Source organism: Galendromus occidentalis, unplaced genomic scaffold, assembly GCF_000255335.2.
Source record: "Galendromus occidentalis unplaced genomic scaffold, Mocc_1.1 scf7180000077524, whole genome shotgun sequence".
In the NCBI taxonomy this organism is placed as follows: Eukaryota; Metazoa; Arthropoda; class Arachnida; order Mesostigmata; family Phytoseiidae; genus Galendromus; species Galendromus occidentalis.
This window is the reverse complement of record NW_003805512.1, coordinates 420,090-438,248: the sequence shown is the minus strand read 5'-3', so window position 1 is coordinate 438,248 and position 18,159 is coordinate 420,090. Positions and strand designations below refer to the sequence as shown.

The following is an 18,159-nucleotide window of genomic DNA, read 5'->3' as shown; positions in this document are numbered from 1 at the left end:
TTCTATGATATGAGACAGGTCTGCTCCGCCAATTGACTTGGAGTTGGATAGCGGCGGCATCAATGGTCAGGTTGGATGCCGCTCTACAGGAATGAATGACGTCATATAAGCAATCGCCCGGAGGACTACGCCGGCGTTGAGTGTTCGCGGATCAAATCTTCGAATGGACTCACGAGGTGTCCCTGCTTTGCTGACGAAATGCACGGGGACCATTTCGTCTAGAAACGCGGTGATGGAATAGTTGCTATGACAGTTGAATTCGTCACAGAAACGGCTCTCTAGACACCCTAAACTGTGTAAGAACCCGTCGATTATGGACCGTAGTGGCGAAGACGCGATCGAGAGACTGCAGTCATCTATCGCTTCAGCACGTAACATCAACGAGCCATCTCTCTCTCTCTCTCTGGGGCTGGAAGCACGATGCCATGGAAAGCTGTTTCTTCCCTTTGAAGTACATATGTCCAGCGCTCCTATACAGGATTTCAAATTAAGACAGGAAAGACCGCGAGTTCGAAACGAATGGAACATTATCAAGAGGCCCGACAAGATGCCGAATGCATGACACCTGTCCGACGATGGGAGTGTTTCCCATGGGCTCTAGCCTCGTGCTTCGCAATATCCCCCGTTCATGATTTCCGGATGCATACAGTAGTAGCACCAAAGTCTTACTCCTCATCAATGTGGGAACCAGGACTTCTAAGGAGATCGCTTTCGCATTGGAGTCGCTGGCCTCAGTACGCGAGCATCCCGTGCTCTGACAGAGACGCAATACTCGTTTTGAGACTGCCTTGCAAAAGACTGCGGTATGCTGAGGTTCTGCTTAGAGGCGAGGAGGTCGATCCCTTGATCCTTGGTATCCGAGATTTTTGAGCAGGAAGGCCTAGAACAGCGAACTACACGTTCGAGGAAACGCATCGAGAACTTTGCTCATAGCATTCTCCCCGGATGGCGAGCTCGTCCGTCGCTCTTGCGCGTCGACAGGTTTGTAACTTGTAACTCGAGGAGCTATTTTCACAGTATTTCGGCAGCTCGAGAATCGTCAAACGGGGCTCATCATGCGCGATTTTCTCAGTACGGGAAGTTTCTCCACCTCCGAGTTCTGTACGCGGAAATCTGCCGCATGTATCGGTATACGGAATCGAATCATTATGATCGGGAGCAAGTTCTGATGAGGCTTCACTGGCCATTGCTGCACCCGGAATCAGTCGGACTCGGGATGGCAGAAGGTCGATCGCGACGGAAGAAGTGAAACTCTGATCGATCTTATAGTTTTATTTATTCGATATTTCGCTCCGAGTTTTTACATGTGGGACTCTTAACAAAAACACGTTGCATGGTTTGTTTGTTGTGGTTGCTCTTGTAACTGTTGATGATAGTATCGAAACCATTGACTCTCGATATTGATGAATAATTCGTCTGACCGTGTCTCCTCTTGGGCTCACGAGTTGTCGGGATTCTCCCATCCTACAGAAGCGATTGATTACCAGAGAGATTGAAGAAGATATCAGCTCGCGGCAGGCGAAAGCGCCGCTAGAAACGAGATTTGAAATTTCTGAAGCCTTCACCGCTGACCAAACGGAAGCGTGACGAATTCGAGGAAACAGACTGAGTTCGTCTTTGCTCGAAAATGCTGGTCACGGCGTTTCTGCTACAATCTAACGAAATTCGAAAACACGAGAAGATACGAGTCAATATACTAGAAGCTGCATGGAGCCGGTACAGTCAGATCGGCGAATCGCGGCTGGTGTCGGGCAGGGCGAGGCGCTGTCGAATAATGCTCCACAAAGATTTCTCACTCACAACCCGGCGAAAGATCATTCCCTTAGTCTCTGCCTCCGGTGGTCACTTTTTATTCGAAAGCGCCGGAACGGCTGTTTGAAATTTGGAGCCGACCCCCGGTCGAGTCGATCTTCAGCAGCGATCCTCTTTACCATCAGTCAATTGAACGAGACGAATGACATCCAGTCAATCGGTCGGTCGGTCGGGTACAAAATATAAATTGTACAGAAAAATATAAATTAATCGATCAACCAAAGTATCATCGTGATCACCGGGAACGCTTTTCCACGTCGATTTCACGCAACGATGTCGGTAGTAAACCCCGCAACATCGGGTCAATAGAGCTGTACACTTTTGGCACTTCCGACGAAGAAACGCTTCTTTCTACTCTCGCTGTTGTTGCACTGAATGTGACCACGTCTCAGACGCTACGAGCTTGTAGGTAGCTGCAGGAGTGACCCGTCCGTGCCTCGTTCGGAGTTCATTTTGGCTCTTCAATCGGAATCGGAGCGGAGCGTAGAGCTGTTCCTCTTTGGCTCGAGATCATTCGAAGTCGATTGCTTTCGGAAACAATGAGCATGATCACCAGGAGCACTCCGTCCGCTGTTGTATACTATGGACTTGATCAGGCAACGATAATTAGTTCATCGACGAGCGAAGATGTAGACAGCCATCGATCCACTGATTTGGTTTCTCTAACATCTGCCGCCAGAGCCAGATCTCTTCACCCTGCGAATCCATCCAGTCGACAGTGATTCCCTGATAGCGGCCTGAGGGTGGAGAAAAGCACGCTGCGTTAGACCGAAGAGAATCCCGTATCCTACTGCGTGGAAACGCCGACGCTATATGCGCGGGAAATTTTCCCGCTCCCGAAGACGCTCGCTTCTGAGCATCATCATGAGAAAAAAAGCAGTAGAGGGAGGAGAAGCGCGCCCGCTGAGGTGGCAAAAGAGCTGGTCACTTACCCGTTCCTAGACTGAGTCGGACACCACCAAGAAAATCGTTCGAAGTGATTTTATCGTAGTCCCAAACGGTGAGCTCCAAACAACGTTCTTGAAGCTCCTCCACCGATACGTCGTGGTACAAGAATGGATGGTTCCAGACGGGAGACACCGAACGTCGAACAACCGCGGTCTTCTGCTTGCCGCTCTTGTGTCGGTCCGGAAGCAGATAGCTGCAGGGAAAATTAGACTCAGATGCGTTCCCTGGGAGAAAAGCCCCGATTTTCGCTAAATACATGGCCTATCTCGAAGATGGCCACTGGTCTCAAGGTATATGCTTGTCCCCAGAACCGACGGTAATCCCTCAGACGTCACGACGCAGCCATTGTACGTAGATCATTACTGTGAATTCCTTCGCTCACCATTTGCAAAATGGATCCGAGGTTCCGTTCGATCTCGTCGCCTGAAGATTCGAGGCTTCCTTGACAATTACGTGAAGGGAGCCCTTCCCAGGCCGGTGGTCGTGTGGCGCAAATTTTAGTGAAAGCATAAGGTCTCCTTTGTATGTAAGGTTCGAGCTTCCGTCTAGAGGGTCCATCTGAAATGGCGCGAAGAAAAATTTGTTCGTGAGTGTTTTCTGAGCGAAACTATGTTGATGGGCGATTTGGATAGACGGCGGACAATGCACGTTCCGATCGCTGTTGCCTTCTTTCGTTTCGCGAATTCTTCCGTTTTCCCGTCGCGGACACCGCGGCGGCGAGCGCCACTATTTGTTAATGTGGACAGCTCGGCTCGTTTCTGCGAGATAATTCGGCAATAAAATGTATGGTATCGGTTTCACCGGAGCCCCTCCTTCCGCGAGCGAGCCTAGCGATTCCTAAACGGCATCAGAGGGAGGAGACGGAGAACAGGGAGAGAAGCTTAAGAAAATCGATATCGAGGAAAGGAATGTAGACGAGCCGGAGCTGCTAGCACAGAATACGTGGATTCCTGACCGGGATCCGCCCCGATCAGCCTATGGAGTCAGCTTTCGGAACTGTTGCTCCTTTGTTGCGGGTCACGAGAATTGATTCTTGGAGTCGTTGTATTTAGCTACCGAACTCGTCGAGTCCTCGATCCTCTGACGGAGATTCCGCAAAGTTCCACTGCGGGGACCGGCAAACCGAGAATATTCATGTCGTAACTAACCCTTTCCTGTAGAGGATACCAGTGCGTCGTATTCGTTTCCAACATGTCGCTGGATAAGTCCTTCATGACTTCTCCAAGGAAATCGTTGCGACCGAACATGTCACTGTGCCAAACGGAAAGCCACAGGGTGCGTGAGGTGAGTTCCGATCTCTCGACAGAAAATCGCAAAGTCTGAAAGGGCGTAGGTTGGGCGTTGAAAACACGCGTGAACATATTCTTGCATTGAAGCAGCGCTCTAATTGGGGGCTAATCTGGGCTCAAATGGAGCGTGTCGATATGCTAATGCGCGAACTAACCTCGTTGAAAACCGGGTTCAAGGTGTGCTTTCGGACCTTCGTTTTGCGTTTCCCCGCTTTACTCCGGTCGGGCAATAAATAAACCTGTGGAGAATATGAGTTTCGCAGTGTTCAGCATCGAGGTGAGACAAATATTTCCACGGGGAGAACACACATCATTCTGGCGAGAAAAATATGCCGCCAAACTTTTGTGACTTCTGCAACTTCAACGGAAAGTGGGACAGCTGGAGCGTTACCTTAACGTAAGGATCTGAGCGATTTCTTTTCTCGTCAACGGCAGCAAGATTCTTGCATTCTTTGACCTGCACATTGAGCATTCCCTGTTTGAGGTCGTAAGATAGACCGAAGTTGACCTCGCCGGTTATATCAACAGTTCCGTAGCGCCCTCCGCCGGCGGCAGAGTACACCGAAGTCATGCTCTCTGATCGTCCACCCTACGAATGGAAAGTTCAAGAATGAAAATATCAGCAGGTTTGCCCCACGTCGTGAAAGAAAGAAGGAGCCCGCACCAGAATCGGCTGAAATAGACCTGATCCTCTAATGTAATACACTACACATTGGAAGAGAAGCGGCAAAACGAGAGCTCGACCGTGACCCTCGCGAGTCTCCAAGAAATATACTCACCATGAACTTCAACTTCAGAAATGACAGATCATTTATGGCGATATCTTTCGAAAAGAGCGACGCAAACGATCCCAGAATCAATATATCTAACTACCTGATATAAATATTTCAACAATAGATCCGAGCACTTGGCGGATCGAGTATTCTCCATCGAAGTGACGAGTTCCGCATGCAGGGTGATTGATCATACCTTCTATCAGTCAGTTCGATTGATATTAGATCCCCCAAACCGACTATCTGGTCATAACGACCCATCAAGAGGGTCCGATTGTGCTGATCAACACGAAAAGGCTGGGGCAGCGTTCAAGACGCTGCGAAATTCATAGGAAATCACTCGAGCAGAGCAGATTCCTAGTGGAAAGTGAAAGCATGTTACAGCTGGGCATTACTTACCGGATGGCTGATGCTAAGATTCCCCAACGTCGAGAGGCTCGTCTGACTCTTGGAGAATACTCCCATCTGATGAAGATTGTCCGTAGACGCTCCAGACTCTGCGTCGGACCCCACGGCTCCCGGCGGACCCTTACGAGCCCCCCTGAACCGGGCAGACCGTAGTGGAGAGCTATGAGAATCATCCGCTGGAATGGAGAAGGGGGAAATTCAGCACGTTTATTCAGAATCGAAGTGTCCCTGCAGACACTTATTTGCGGACATCAAACTGCGTCTTCCCGCTTCGATGAATGCAATGATCCGAGCTCGAAGTTCGATACGTTGATAAATTGATTCTAGATCACGGTGATAGAGTTCCCAGCTGTCGGCATCGAGGGGCAGGATCAGGCAAGGAAAATCGCTTCGAGACATCGCCTTGGCGAAGATTGTGTCCCGAAGTCACCGGTGATATATTCCGCCTCCAACTCCACGATTTCCTCCGAAATTGCAGAGACGAATCCAATCACACGTTCACAGCTAGTTCATCGCTCGCCGAGGAACATCGTCACTTTCCGATCAGAATAGGCAACGGCGCCGACGTCGCTAATGAGGAGAATCAAATAAGTGTTTTTGATTACGTCGCTAGCCTAAGAAGGCAGCCGGTTGACAGCTTCCGACGTGACACGTGATGATTGTTTGCTCGACACTCTTTCAACTGTGGTCACAACGGCGAACAAAAGCTCGGACAATACCAACTCAGAAAGAATAAGCCACACCGACTTTTACTAAAGATTGCTTCACCCACAACCTCGTCGACCGCAGACGATAGTTTTCCTCAACTCGTGAGCTGTGACCGTTTCCCTTTTCGGAATAAATTGATAATTTCTCCACGTGGCAAGGCCGTCGGTATAAGCAACTGTGTTTTGTCCATTCCGACGACTTGTCGAACTGACGGAATGTCTGTCCGACAAGCTCCTCGAGTGGAACTGAATAGGACGAGATTTCCTCTACCCCCTCCGGTATTGGAGTTTGGAGTTGGAGACGAGGGAGTTTGAGTTTCAACCAGTCTCCAAGCGACGCGTCTTCGGTTCATCCAAAGTTGATATTTAATCATTCCGATAAGGGGTTCTGCGTCTACAGATCGGATCAAGGTCAAGTACAACAGCAGAATCGTCGATCGGAGCCTCGAGTTCCTGAAGCCTACAGTCGTAAGCGGCAACAAATTCACAGGATGCATTTCCAAATGACGCTTCATTTGAAACTTTGGAACATTTTCCCCTCCCTGAGGAAACCCGCCAAGAGTAATGCGCAGATCGTAGGCGTGGATTCTCTGCTGAGAGCTGCAACTCTGAGGACTCCCGGTACTTGGCTGCCGGCTAAGTTCCGAGAGATCCGAGGCCCCCTCTCGAGCAAGTCGATCAGCACGCGACAATCTTCCTCGACCGGACTACGTTCGAGGCGTTCCATGCTCCTAGTCCACAGCGAAAACGACTGTCGTTCGGAAGACAGAAAGTGCGTTGTATTCGACTCGTTGGAAGTTTTTTGGTAGTCTCTTCGAATTTGTCTCTAAACTACACAAGGTCTCGCTCCTCGTCGGCACGCTTCAAGAAACGAAGCTCCGCTCAAACTTGAGCCAGAAATGGAACAACGGCCGTCCGAACAAGCAGATATTGTACTTCGAATCGCTAAAAACGCCAAAACCAATCGTTTTGAACTAGACGGTACCCGGAGTGGAGGCATAGGATTTTTCTCTTGTAAAAAAAACGTGAAATTGAAATTGATTCAATTTCAGAAAGGGAAAGTCCATCGATTGCGAGCTGTCGGATTCTTTGAGCAAGCATCCGGCCAACGGCCCGATGGGTCAAGGAGTTGCGTTGTATTTCTAATGCTGTTGCAGAAACGTTCGGCAGCGGCGTTTTTGACTCCCGTTATCGCTGTAACTTCATTTCAAAGGAGTTCCACGTCGAGATCAAGTCGCCTGTTTTTTTTTACCGACACTCACAACTCTGACTACAAGCAGGCGTGAATCTGAGAGTCCGAGGCTTCTGAATGGAAGAACATCCGATCCGATCGGAACTCTACGTGGTGGCTTCCGTTCTCTCGCTCTCACTTCTACGTCGATACTTCTCATTGAAGTCGATATCCACGACGCGACGGAGGCTTGCTCCACAAGGCTCGCAGACATCTTTGTCTTAGGCTGACTGGGGCGCAGTGAGGCTTGAAGGCTTACCGATGACTTTCTTTTGTCAAACAATTAAGCCCTGCAACATGGCAGGGGGATTTACGAATGCGTCGAAGCAGAGACCGATACGAAAGCCTCCGGGACCGCGAGAACTTCCATTCGTCCATTTTTTCTACCGTGGAGTCGACGGTGCTCATTCCGGAGACCAGATCCGCTTTGAACAATCCTTATCCCACGAGCTCAACTTGTCGATTATCGGGACCTATGAACTAAGTTCCGAACGAGATGACAACAGGCTCTCTGTCCTAGCTTGAGTGAACTCCGCGATTCAGCGCGAAGTCCTGGGTCGGCGTTATATATTTTTTTGTGTCCCGAGAATGCTACGCGAGGGAAGCTGAATTCGCACGCGGGCTTTGCCAACAGCGACCCACAACAGGCAAGCGGCGGGCAAGCAGCAGACCAGCAACGGAAACCAACCGAATCCTATTCCAGCCAGATCATTACTGGATCGAGAGAAAGTTTGCCCGCCGGCCAGCTAACATAACAACAGCAGCTGCACCAGATCTTTCTCTGGCGAGGAATTCCTCAGCTCTATCAGGGAGGAATTCTATGAGACAACACAGAAAATGGAATTCCTCTGAACAAGGAGGCTTCTCCTCTGCCGGCGGCGCTGATAACTTTCCGATTCGCATGGCGGAGGTCTACTTAGGGGAGCACAAAGAACTTGACTATGAGTCGGATAAAACGATTCCTCCACCCGAGCTCGCGGCGGAGGATTGCTCAGAGTCGAGCAAGTCGCGGGGAACGGGAACAGAGGATGTCTTCTCCCGGTGAGAAGTGTGATCTAACTTCGCGGGAAACTTCAACATGCAACTAAAACCACGCAGTTTCGGAACTCGAGAGTCTACGACACCTGTTTGGCTCAAGTCCCATAAAATTCCGACGCACTTCGTAACACCTCTCAAATGGTATTCCGGTGTGTCAATACTCCAGGAACGTGAACATCTTCGGTCTGTTCTGATGGAAGAAAACGAATCAACGTCTGCATCGGACGCTATAAGACGATGCATCATTCCCTTCTAGGGGCTTCGGAATTCCCGAGAATTCGAGTCACAGCCAGAGGGGGAAGAACTTCGGACAGTAGCTGCATACGATGACAGAAAGGGTCTTTCGACTGATTCAGATACCCTCCGGACGACAATGAACGTTTGGAAGGAGCTCGAAGCAAACGATGCCCACACTCGTGAACGTCTCTTTATATATGAACCTGTCACCTGCGAATTCTCCAAAGCTGTCACAAGCAGAATTCCTCTGCGTCTACCCTCGTCGGTGCAGAGTGAATGTCAAACGTTGCAATTACAGTTCAGAAATTCCCACTGGACAGTCCAGCCGAAAGTGCTCGTTTCGGATCAGAAGCAGCGCCGCAAGCTCCGCTGCAGAGCGAAGTTTCCCCTCGAATGAATTATTACGCGATCCGAGACGTGATGGCGTCGACGACGTACGTATGTGAATGCCGAACAGGGAGGAAATTCCAGAATCCAAGCGTGCGAAAGAGCTCTCAGTAATCGAGCGAGGAAGTTCAACCTCAGGAAGAGTCCGCAAGAGCATGGCGACTCCCTGTCACATGGTGCCAAAACCCATTGAAGTTCTGCTATGAAAAGCCTTTGAACTTTTGTAGCCATTTTTTTCGGAAAGCGGTCACTCGACTCGCCAAGTTGCGCGAAGCCTACGCGAAGCCGGACACCTAAGAGGTCACTCAGTCGGTCATTTGAGACTCTGGTCGCTAAAACTATTTTCACATCTGACGATTTTCTCGATTTCTGGCCTTCTTTATCACTATCATTATTGTTCTCTATCGTTATGGTCGCCACTGCCATCACAATCACTATTTCTCATCGAAAACCCGGGTCATTGGCGACAATTATTCTGGATATCCACCCCTAGCCGGGGTCTCCGACGTGAATGCTTTCTGGGGTCCCTAATCCGCGAAGTGCGTAGAATCAAGAACACTTGTGGAGGCATTGGGTGCCTCTTCCCAATCGGAGCGAAGACCTTCAGTGGGAAAATGCTCCTGCTTTGGACGACATTCGCAGGAATATGAGCTCAGAACGAGTCAATTAATACAAGTTTCCGAGAGAAGAACGCTCCGGGAGCCACCGGGATCATAGAGCCGCTCGGTCAGACCGTGCAATGGCCGCGACACCCGTCGGTCTGCTGTTGTTTTGCGACGCGACGGACCGCAGGGTGAGAATAGTTCTCGAAGACTCGCATTAGATTTTTCCTCGATGTTTTTTTCCCAGCACGATTCCCAGCTCCGGCGGAAATTCACGCCTGCAGATTTTCCGAATGATAGATGTTCACCGGATAGGCAGAGCAGCTCATCTCGTTTGCGATCGGTAAACGAAGCCTTCCGACAACGATCGATCGACATGACTCGCCGCCGAAAAAAAGGCAAACAACTAATGGTACCTCTCGTCGACAGACCGGATATGATCGGAGCGATCCGAGCTGGACAACGACTTGCCCCACCGTTAATCTGCTACGGTAATTCTCACTCGACATCGGTTTTCAGCGTTCAATTTTTGAGAAACATTCCAGAGGATCATCGGCGGAAATGGAGCAGTAAGACAAGGCATTAGATATCGACCATTCGGAGCGATTGCAGCTTTCTCAATGAGCACACGGGAGCAGCGGATACATCCCAGTAGCAATCGTATCGTCGGACTGTGCGCGGAATACGAGGTCCAATCAGTACGGAAAGAAAAGGAGCCGAAGACGAAGGTTCCTCCGGCTGAAGGTGATCATTTTTGCTTTTGCAGCTTCTGACTCCGTCACCGCCCCACCACTGCCAGCCACTGTTCACCGCCACCCTTACAAATGTTAGGGGAGCAGGCTTCGTTCACGTCCAAACAAAGAGCACAGAAAAAAAAGTCTCCGTTAGCCTCGTCCCGCGAAAACCCTGATTTTCTATTTTTCTCCGCATTCATCTATGGGAGGAGGGCATCCACAAAATCAGCCCGAAAGTCGAATTCCCAACTCGTTTCTGCTCAGAGGAATCTCAATGGAAGGTGCGCTCATCTAAAGAACCACATCAAAAGCTTTCCAGCTGACTTCGTAGAGCTGTGGTAGTAGCTGAATGCAGTCATTGAATCCGTTGTTACGGCTTGAACAAGGAACGCCTTTGAAGGTCGACCTTGTGTGCCTCATTCCCTTTGGGTGATTACGTTCGTTCATGCATGCGACAGGTGATTTGACGGATTTGAGAAATTCACGGATGATGCGGCGATCGATAATTGGAAACAGGGACCGGGACAATTCATCGAACGTATGTCAGGATCTCAAGGGTCTCAAGAATTCGCATCGGGACGAACATAGCTTGTTTGACCGTAAGCATTTTACGAGACGTCCAACGAGAATCGGGTCCGTTGTCCGAGCCTTCTGAAGATTGGTCTCTGAAGAATTGAGTCATTGCCAAGGAGGTGAATGAGAATCTGAGGCAGAACAGCATCGATAAAGAAGATACTTGTCGCTCGCTTCACATATCTCCTTGGCTGGCATTGACAAGGAGTACCTTTCGGCATTGACATTGTCCCGGGGCTTCGCATCGGAAATATTGTGCGCTTCAATATCAAATCACAGAATACCCCTTTGCGGATTCTGCGAGCCTCAGGCCAGACTATTCATCCCTTCGTCAGAAAGAGCACCAAAGACTACTATTCCAATGCACGAATATCTGCCCATAAACTCGTAGAGTCAACGAAGGTCCCGAACGCGGGTGAGCCCCCACTGGGTCAGAGTCAGAGTCAGAACGAACTGATCGAAACTCAGATTTAAGCGATAATTCCGATAGCTAGGATAGATCAACTTCGGACTTTCACGGCTGGAACTCCTGTCCTTCATCGGACCCCAATCCGTACCTGAGAGGATCTTCGGTAAGACTTCGATATAAAATCGATTTCAAGGGCCCTCCGGGGCCATCTCGAACCCTAAGGAGCTCCTGATTTAATGCGTTCAAAAAAGTGGATTTTTTCCCGAGAGCTTTCTGTGACCCCAGGGGAAATTCGGCAGACATCAAGGCCAGAATGAAAAGTATTTCATCAGATTCTTGATCTTATTCCAGTACTGCGAAGTCCGGCCCGTCGTTTTTCTTGGCTTGCACCGTTAACTTCATCAGTCAGTCAGTCATTCATTCACGTCGCTCGCTCGAGTTTTTCTTGTTGTGTTGCCGTTACCGTAGTCGACGTTTCCCAACGGCTCAACTCACTCGAGTCGTTCATTCGGAGCGACCGAAAGTAAAGATCAGCCAGTCTGTAAGTCGAAGCTCATAGAACCGTCAAGAAAAGCCACCACTGTCTCACTTAGCTCCCATGCTAGCAAGTAAGCAAGCGACCGAGCGGGCGAGCGAGCGGCCGATCCGAAGGGACGAAAGGAACTGAACGAGGCGCCGAACGGTCCCACAAAAGTAACCGTTAGGAGCTCGCTCGAGTCGGACTTATCTAATGTCCGTCTACGAGTTCACCCGACCGTTATTGGACCAGTAAGCCAGTGAAGAACGTGCGTAATCTTGGCCCGCGGGAACCGAGCGTGCTCCTCGACCACGAACTTCAAGTTAAGGGAGCGTTGCGACCGGTCATCACTTGTTTAGGGATACGAGGAGCGTTGAGCGAGACCCGTCCTGATGAGATAACTTGACTCGGTCGTCGGTTCATGGGAGGCTATTCGGCTCTTCCCCCGATTAGATCCGCTATAGTGGAACTTCGTGAATATGAGATCCTGATTGCGAAGTTGATGATCTCTCTCGACCCAGGACAAGAATAATACCGGCGACGTTTCACGTACGACGCAGAAATATCAAACCGATGCTTCTCGGGATGGCCATCGGGATCCCGCTCCAAGTTGCGGGAAATCAGCACACATGGAGAAGTTTCCCGAGGAAGCGACATGACCGCCATTTTCACTCATGATGAGCTCATAAAATGAGCTAAAATTGAAGCAATCTAAGTTTTTGATGCTGTCGGTGCTCGGCTTTGGAAACCAAAAAAGAAACCGTCAAACGACTGCCATGTAGCCAACAGATATCCGCTTCACTGCATCAACCGCAATGCTTTTGTTGAAAACGGGGAACTTCGCGCTCGACGATTTTTCCAACGATGAAAAAAAGCTTTTCCAACTGTTTACTTTGTGTACAGTGCTGCTCTTCGGAGCCGAGCGTCTTCCCTCGGAAAGGGTCCCGCGCATAGAATATCCCAAAAGGACGTTCAGGATTCCGATATAGCTCTTGCGTTCATCACTTCCATAAGTTCCAGTAGTCACTTCGTAGGTAAGGGGAAACGTCCGTGGCGGCGGTGAGACAAATAACACAGCAACCGAAAACGGGAAATAAGTCATACGGACGCCGTTGCGGCATGCAGCTCGCGACGCAAAAATCACCGGAACGCTTCTCGTCCCAAATCGGATAAACTCATCCAAGCAAGCAATAAACTGTCCGTTGCTGATAGTTGTTCGGCAGCAGCCAGGTGGCGGCGGCGATGTCGATGAAGACGCTATAGGTAAAGCGACTCGAAGACAGCGAGAGCTTAGCGAACAGAGAAGAAAAAATGAACGGATCTTCTCCCTCACAGCCATCCGAATCCGGACAGGAGCCCGACTAAGTTCCTGCTTCCAGTAGTCGTAGTAGAAAAAGTAGAAGTTCATTCAGGCCGCAAGCCGCGAGTCAGTCGGCGGACGGGATCAATGCGTTCATCTTTCCAGGATGCAAGAGCTGAGCTGACTGCGGGAAAAGCCTCGCGAATTGGCCAAAAATAAATCCCCGATCGTTGCTCAACTTGCTCGCTCTACCAACTCGACGCATCGTGTCTACCCGACGAGCATTCCCTGGATTTAATTCTCTCTCCCGCGCAAGCTCAAGGTGTTTGAAGGAGAGCTCATCTCCCTTCGTATCTGTCTTGCCGTTCCTCCCTGGACCGGACTGAAGTACTAAGGGTTTTAATGGGTGATCACCGCGGAGCTGATTCTGCCATCAAACTTAGCGGGGAATCTTCGCCATTTGCGGCTTGCCGGTCGGTCCGGAAGATGATTTTTTTCCAACCCACAATCCGCAGTCGAGCTGTCTGATGTGAGTGCGGATTGCTAGGAATCAACGGAGTAGAATTGAGCTACAGGTTTCGAAATGAGAAGTTCCGATCTGGGAAACTTCATTTTCTTTGGAATCAACTTCACAAGCTTCCCATCGATGGGATCGCTCAGCGATTGCGACCCGATGGGCGGACTCGAGTACATTGCGTGATGGAGAGACATGGTTCAGGAAGAAAATTTCACGTCAAAAACCGACGAGACACCGCCTCAGATATTTCCGCCATCGATCAGGCATCGGGCGGATCATCATCATCATCATCATCGGGCTGAGGGGGAAATGTCCGCATTAAGATGAACAAGCTAAAGCGGAATGAAAGCGTTGGCATCGGCAGACGGATCGCAGTCAATGAGGGAATGAAGAGAGAAAATACGCTATTTATATCTAATGCCAGAAGATTCGGCCAAAATATCATCAAGCTCTCGTAGACTTGCGGCAATACGAGAAAACGACAAGGATTCGTTTGTTGCGCATTCCCCATCATCCTTGAACGAGAATATCTGACTGTCTGACTGACATACTTCTGATCCCTGAGGGCAAAATAGGGTGAGAGAAGATTCTACGTTTGATCGAGTACGAGATGGAATGGAGGGATGATATCGCATCGAATCTATTGTTATGGCCTACCATAGGGGTACTGGAACCAATCGAGTAACTTCCTAAAGTAGTTGAACGATGGGCACGGAAGGAAAATTGATTGCGGACCAATGATCGGAAGCGCAAAAGCAGAGCGTTGCTATCAATCAAGTGGACAGGCTTGGGAACTGGGCTCGGGGCTAAGTGCAGTTGTAACGCAGCTTCGCTCATCTACTACTTATACAGCATCGAATACGTTCATATGATCGAAAATCGCTAGTTTTCTGAAGCGTTCGGTGAAGAGAGAAAACTCGGGCCCGGCTTTTTCCGTCTTCCCTACAGTGCCCGAGATGAACGGTCACTCTGTGACTTGCTCAGTCGAACTGTCAACTGGGCCTCACTTCGACGCATTGTTGATTGCAGCGTGGAGTCTCAGGTTTGAATACAGCGGGAAGAACACTGACGAGACAACAAATAGAAATGCAGGAGAAAAGGATCAATCCCATAATTATTCCAATCGTTCTCCCGGGAGGCGTAAGCCAGCGGGGGGATCACCGCTTCGAGAAATTAAAGTCCTCGACGAGAGCCCCGCACAAAGCGTTTGAAGACGGTCCGTCTTCAAATGCTCTGCGTCTTCGGTAAACTTCACCGAAGCGCGCGCCCGCCTGCCTGAACGCTTGTCATCGGAGTCGAACGACCTCTCCTCTTTTTTGATTGGAAACAACGGAACAGGGAACATAGTCTTCCGGAAAATCCCAAAGGAGTGGATCGAGCGGGTAAGCGATAGGACAACGGTCGGAGCAAACGGCGAAGAATGAACGGCTATTCGCTCGTCTAGACGGACGGACTGATAGATGAATGAATGACGAAACGAACGTATGAACAGCATCCAGGCAGCGGGGGGGGGACATTATGCAAATTCGCTTGGCGCGAGGCATTCCGGGCGTACCCTTCGTTGTTTGCCTATTCGCTCGTCGACGTACATACATCACGGACTGACGTATCGAATCGTTCAACTTCAATTTATCGAGCGAATAACGGCTCGTAGGAGCGTAGAAAGTGGAAAGTCGAATCCCACAATAAGCCCGATCCTAAATCCGCTTACGTAGGCGAATCGAAATTCGCCGCCAAACTTCTTTAAGCACTACTCGGGTCCGTTATTTTATCGGAGAGAGCTCTTTCGAATCGGAGTGGATGCTCGCTGTCGCGCATCGAGAACCGACGAATTCCTGCGGAGTACATGCCCTTTACAGGTATTCGTGATATGCAAAAAAAAAATGAGTGGAGCATTCTCGCTTCACAGACGATGGACTATTGTGATCCGCTTTCGTACAAATATCTTGAAGAGTTCCCGATGGGCTCGCAGCTCTTTTCTTGGCCGTACAGGTTTTTCTCTTCCTTTCCAGCGGTAGCAGCTGTCCAGTCGGTCGGCCCACCGCTTGAGCAGCTCATCGAAATAAACGGAAGGACCTTGGCCTCTGGGGCCACCCTCTCCTTTGAGTTTGGATTTGTATGAGCAACGCTCGTTCGCCCGTCAGACGGCGGCGGACGCAGAAAGTCTTCACTTCATCAACGAGTTGAACCAACAGGGAAGTGAGCGCCTACGGACGTCGTCGCTGATTTTTGCATTCACTCCGAGAGGGAGCATGGGTTCGCACGGACACGTTAGCACGAATTCAAGTCCAGAGCTCCGTGGCATCGTCACCCACCGGTGCTTGTCGCCGCGATCGTTACGTCATGATGAGCACAAATTCATTGACGCGCAAGCTGGCGCGCTGAGTCTTCCTTGACAGTAGCCAATGAAGCAGCGAGCGATCGTGCAAAGTAAATACTCTGTCAGCCATAGCGGCGGCTCAGTTTTTTCTCGTGAATACAATCGAATCCTCGCTCGGTTCTTCGAGTCAATCAATACTTTGCGATAGTGAAGACGTTCTGTGGAACCTGCATCGAATGCTCATGCAAACACGAAGATCGCGGCTCTCACCCTTGGCGGAGCAATAGTCGAACGGACGGCCGTCGGGGATTCTGGGACACATTCCATCAAGTACCCCATACGCTATTCCGACCGCGTTGACTCACTCATTCGCTCGCCCGCTCCGTCAGAAGGATCAGAATCCTTTCGTTCATTTCATAAAAGTCTCCCCGCGTTCCAATTTTAATAATTCCGATGGCGAAGTTCCGTTTGAATCATGAATCTTCGAGCCGAGCCTAGCGGTATAGATTCTAGAACAGCGATCGAGTTGCACCGGTGCGACGCAAGACCAAGCGCTGGCAACGCCGCCCGCCCGTGCGTGCGTGTGTCCGTCCCTCAATCGGCTGATCAGATTCGTGTTCGATGTTTACAGAGCTGAAAATTCTGATTCGATGGAAGTGGACTGCAGCTCGAGTTGAGACGAATGCGAACTAATTGAAACTCAGCGAACCAGAGCCCTGATCGGGCGTTCGTCCATCCGCCCGACCGCTTGTCTGCCCAAGTGATTCCAGACGAAATGAACGAAACGCAGTTTTTTCTCTTCTCCGTTCGCTTGGAATAATTTCTCGCTCGGCCGACGTGCGCAGATGACGAGGGCGGAAGGAAGAATCGGCGGCGGCGGTGGAGGCAGTAGCAATCTTTGAACCTTTTTCTTCCAAGTAAAGCTTCGGCAGCGGTGAGAGCAGCGACTGAAGCCACACGAAGAAAAAAAACGAGAAAAATTCTAGCAAGAATATGGCTCAGCACAAGATATCGCTTCTTCTACAAACAGAAGAACAAATCTGCTAGTCTGGCCGCGTTCCCGTGGGATTCGTCTGCTCGCGGCTCCCAGCTTGTGCATGAGTAGTAACGTCACTTGACACTAATCGAGAATGCAAGAGTTCACGGTGAGGCACGGTCGGACAGTCTCGAGAGAGAGAGTCGCGAAATCTGACATCGAAAGTCAGAAGCTCCATATCCCTGGACTCATCCCCACGACCTCCGGCATTCTCAGCGCAACAGGTTTCAAAAATATTCCTTTCCCCCATGAATTGAACATTCCGCCTGACCTTACTTGACTCGAGAAATCAGGCCAAGTCCAGCTCGGTCTCCAAACTGTGAGCTCGGAACGATTCGAGCCGAGCAGCAAACGCTTTTGGTCCACGAGAGGAGAGTATCTGTCCGCTGTCGTGAGTGACACCGTGAACCTATAACTCGTCATAAAATACGTTCCTAGTTGAACACGTTCGTCCACAGACTAGTCCAGCTGGCCGCTTCGTGGCAGCACACAATGACGTCGTAGATTTCTCCTCCTCCCTGCGTCGAGCGGTAAACACACTCCACCGTCTACGAACTTCTGCCGAGACCGTCGACGATCAATTTCGACGAATTATTTCCGTGTTCCCCGCCGCTCGCGGTTCAGCCGCTCGAGATAAATAAACTCTCGGGGAAGTGGGATAGATCTCTGATTCGGATCGAGTGGGCGCTTTTCGCCGACTCGTCCCCCTAGCATCGACCCCGCTGTTTTAACAATTCGTTGATATCCAAACCGCGCCTATGAACACATGACAGACTGCGAAACCGATCCCATATTCGACCGAAAATCCGGATGAGCTCGGAGAGAGCGCCCCATGGTTATCCGAGAGGACCAGCGACGCATCGAACCGCATGGAGGAGATAGATCCCACAAGAGATCCCCGGAGATAAGATTATATTTCCATACGGGGGAACGCAAGAAATACTCCAAGACAATTATCGAGCGCTCGCGACGTCATCAGAGAGACATCCACCCTCCCCCAATCGCCGTATAGTCACTCCATGCCTATCGTTTGAACAAAATGTACGAGCATTCGAGCGGAAATCCAGGGGCAGCAGAAAGTTCTGCCAGCCCAGAAAAAGCTTGGGACAGAAGACGCTGAAGACGCACCTGTGCAGGATGCCAGCGACACCCAGCGCCGCTACAAACGCACACACGCACTCTTACAGACGTTGAGCCAGGCAGTCAGAAGTACACACTCACGCTTACACACAAGCACCGCGAGACTTACGGACGAACGGAAAAAGCGTTACGTCTTCGTCACGGGACGACAAAAGCCGTTCCGTGAAGAAGAACTTCGGAA

General features: G+C 50.3%; 1 protein-coding gene across 1 annotated transcript in view; it reads right to left on the bottom strand.

Annotated features, from left to right (window-relative positions):
- Window positions 1-2,361: 2,361 nt before the first annotated feature.
- LOC100905740 (uncharacterized) overlaps window positions 2,362-18,159 on the bottom strand; it is a 64,084-nt gene continuing 48,286 nt past the window's right edge. The window contains 7 exon segments of the mRNA XM_029112660.1: window positions 2,362-2,549; window positions 2,745-2,953; window positions 3,143-3,318; window positions 3,876-4,079; window positions 4,205-4,288; window positions 4,441-4,638; window positions 5,222-5,406. Coding sequence (XP_028968493.1) covers window positions 2,362-2,549; window positions 2,745-2,953; window positions 3,143-3,318; window positions 3,876-4,079; window positions 4,205-4,288; window positions 4,441-4,638; window positions 5,222-5,406 — 1,244 coding nt within the window.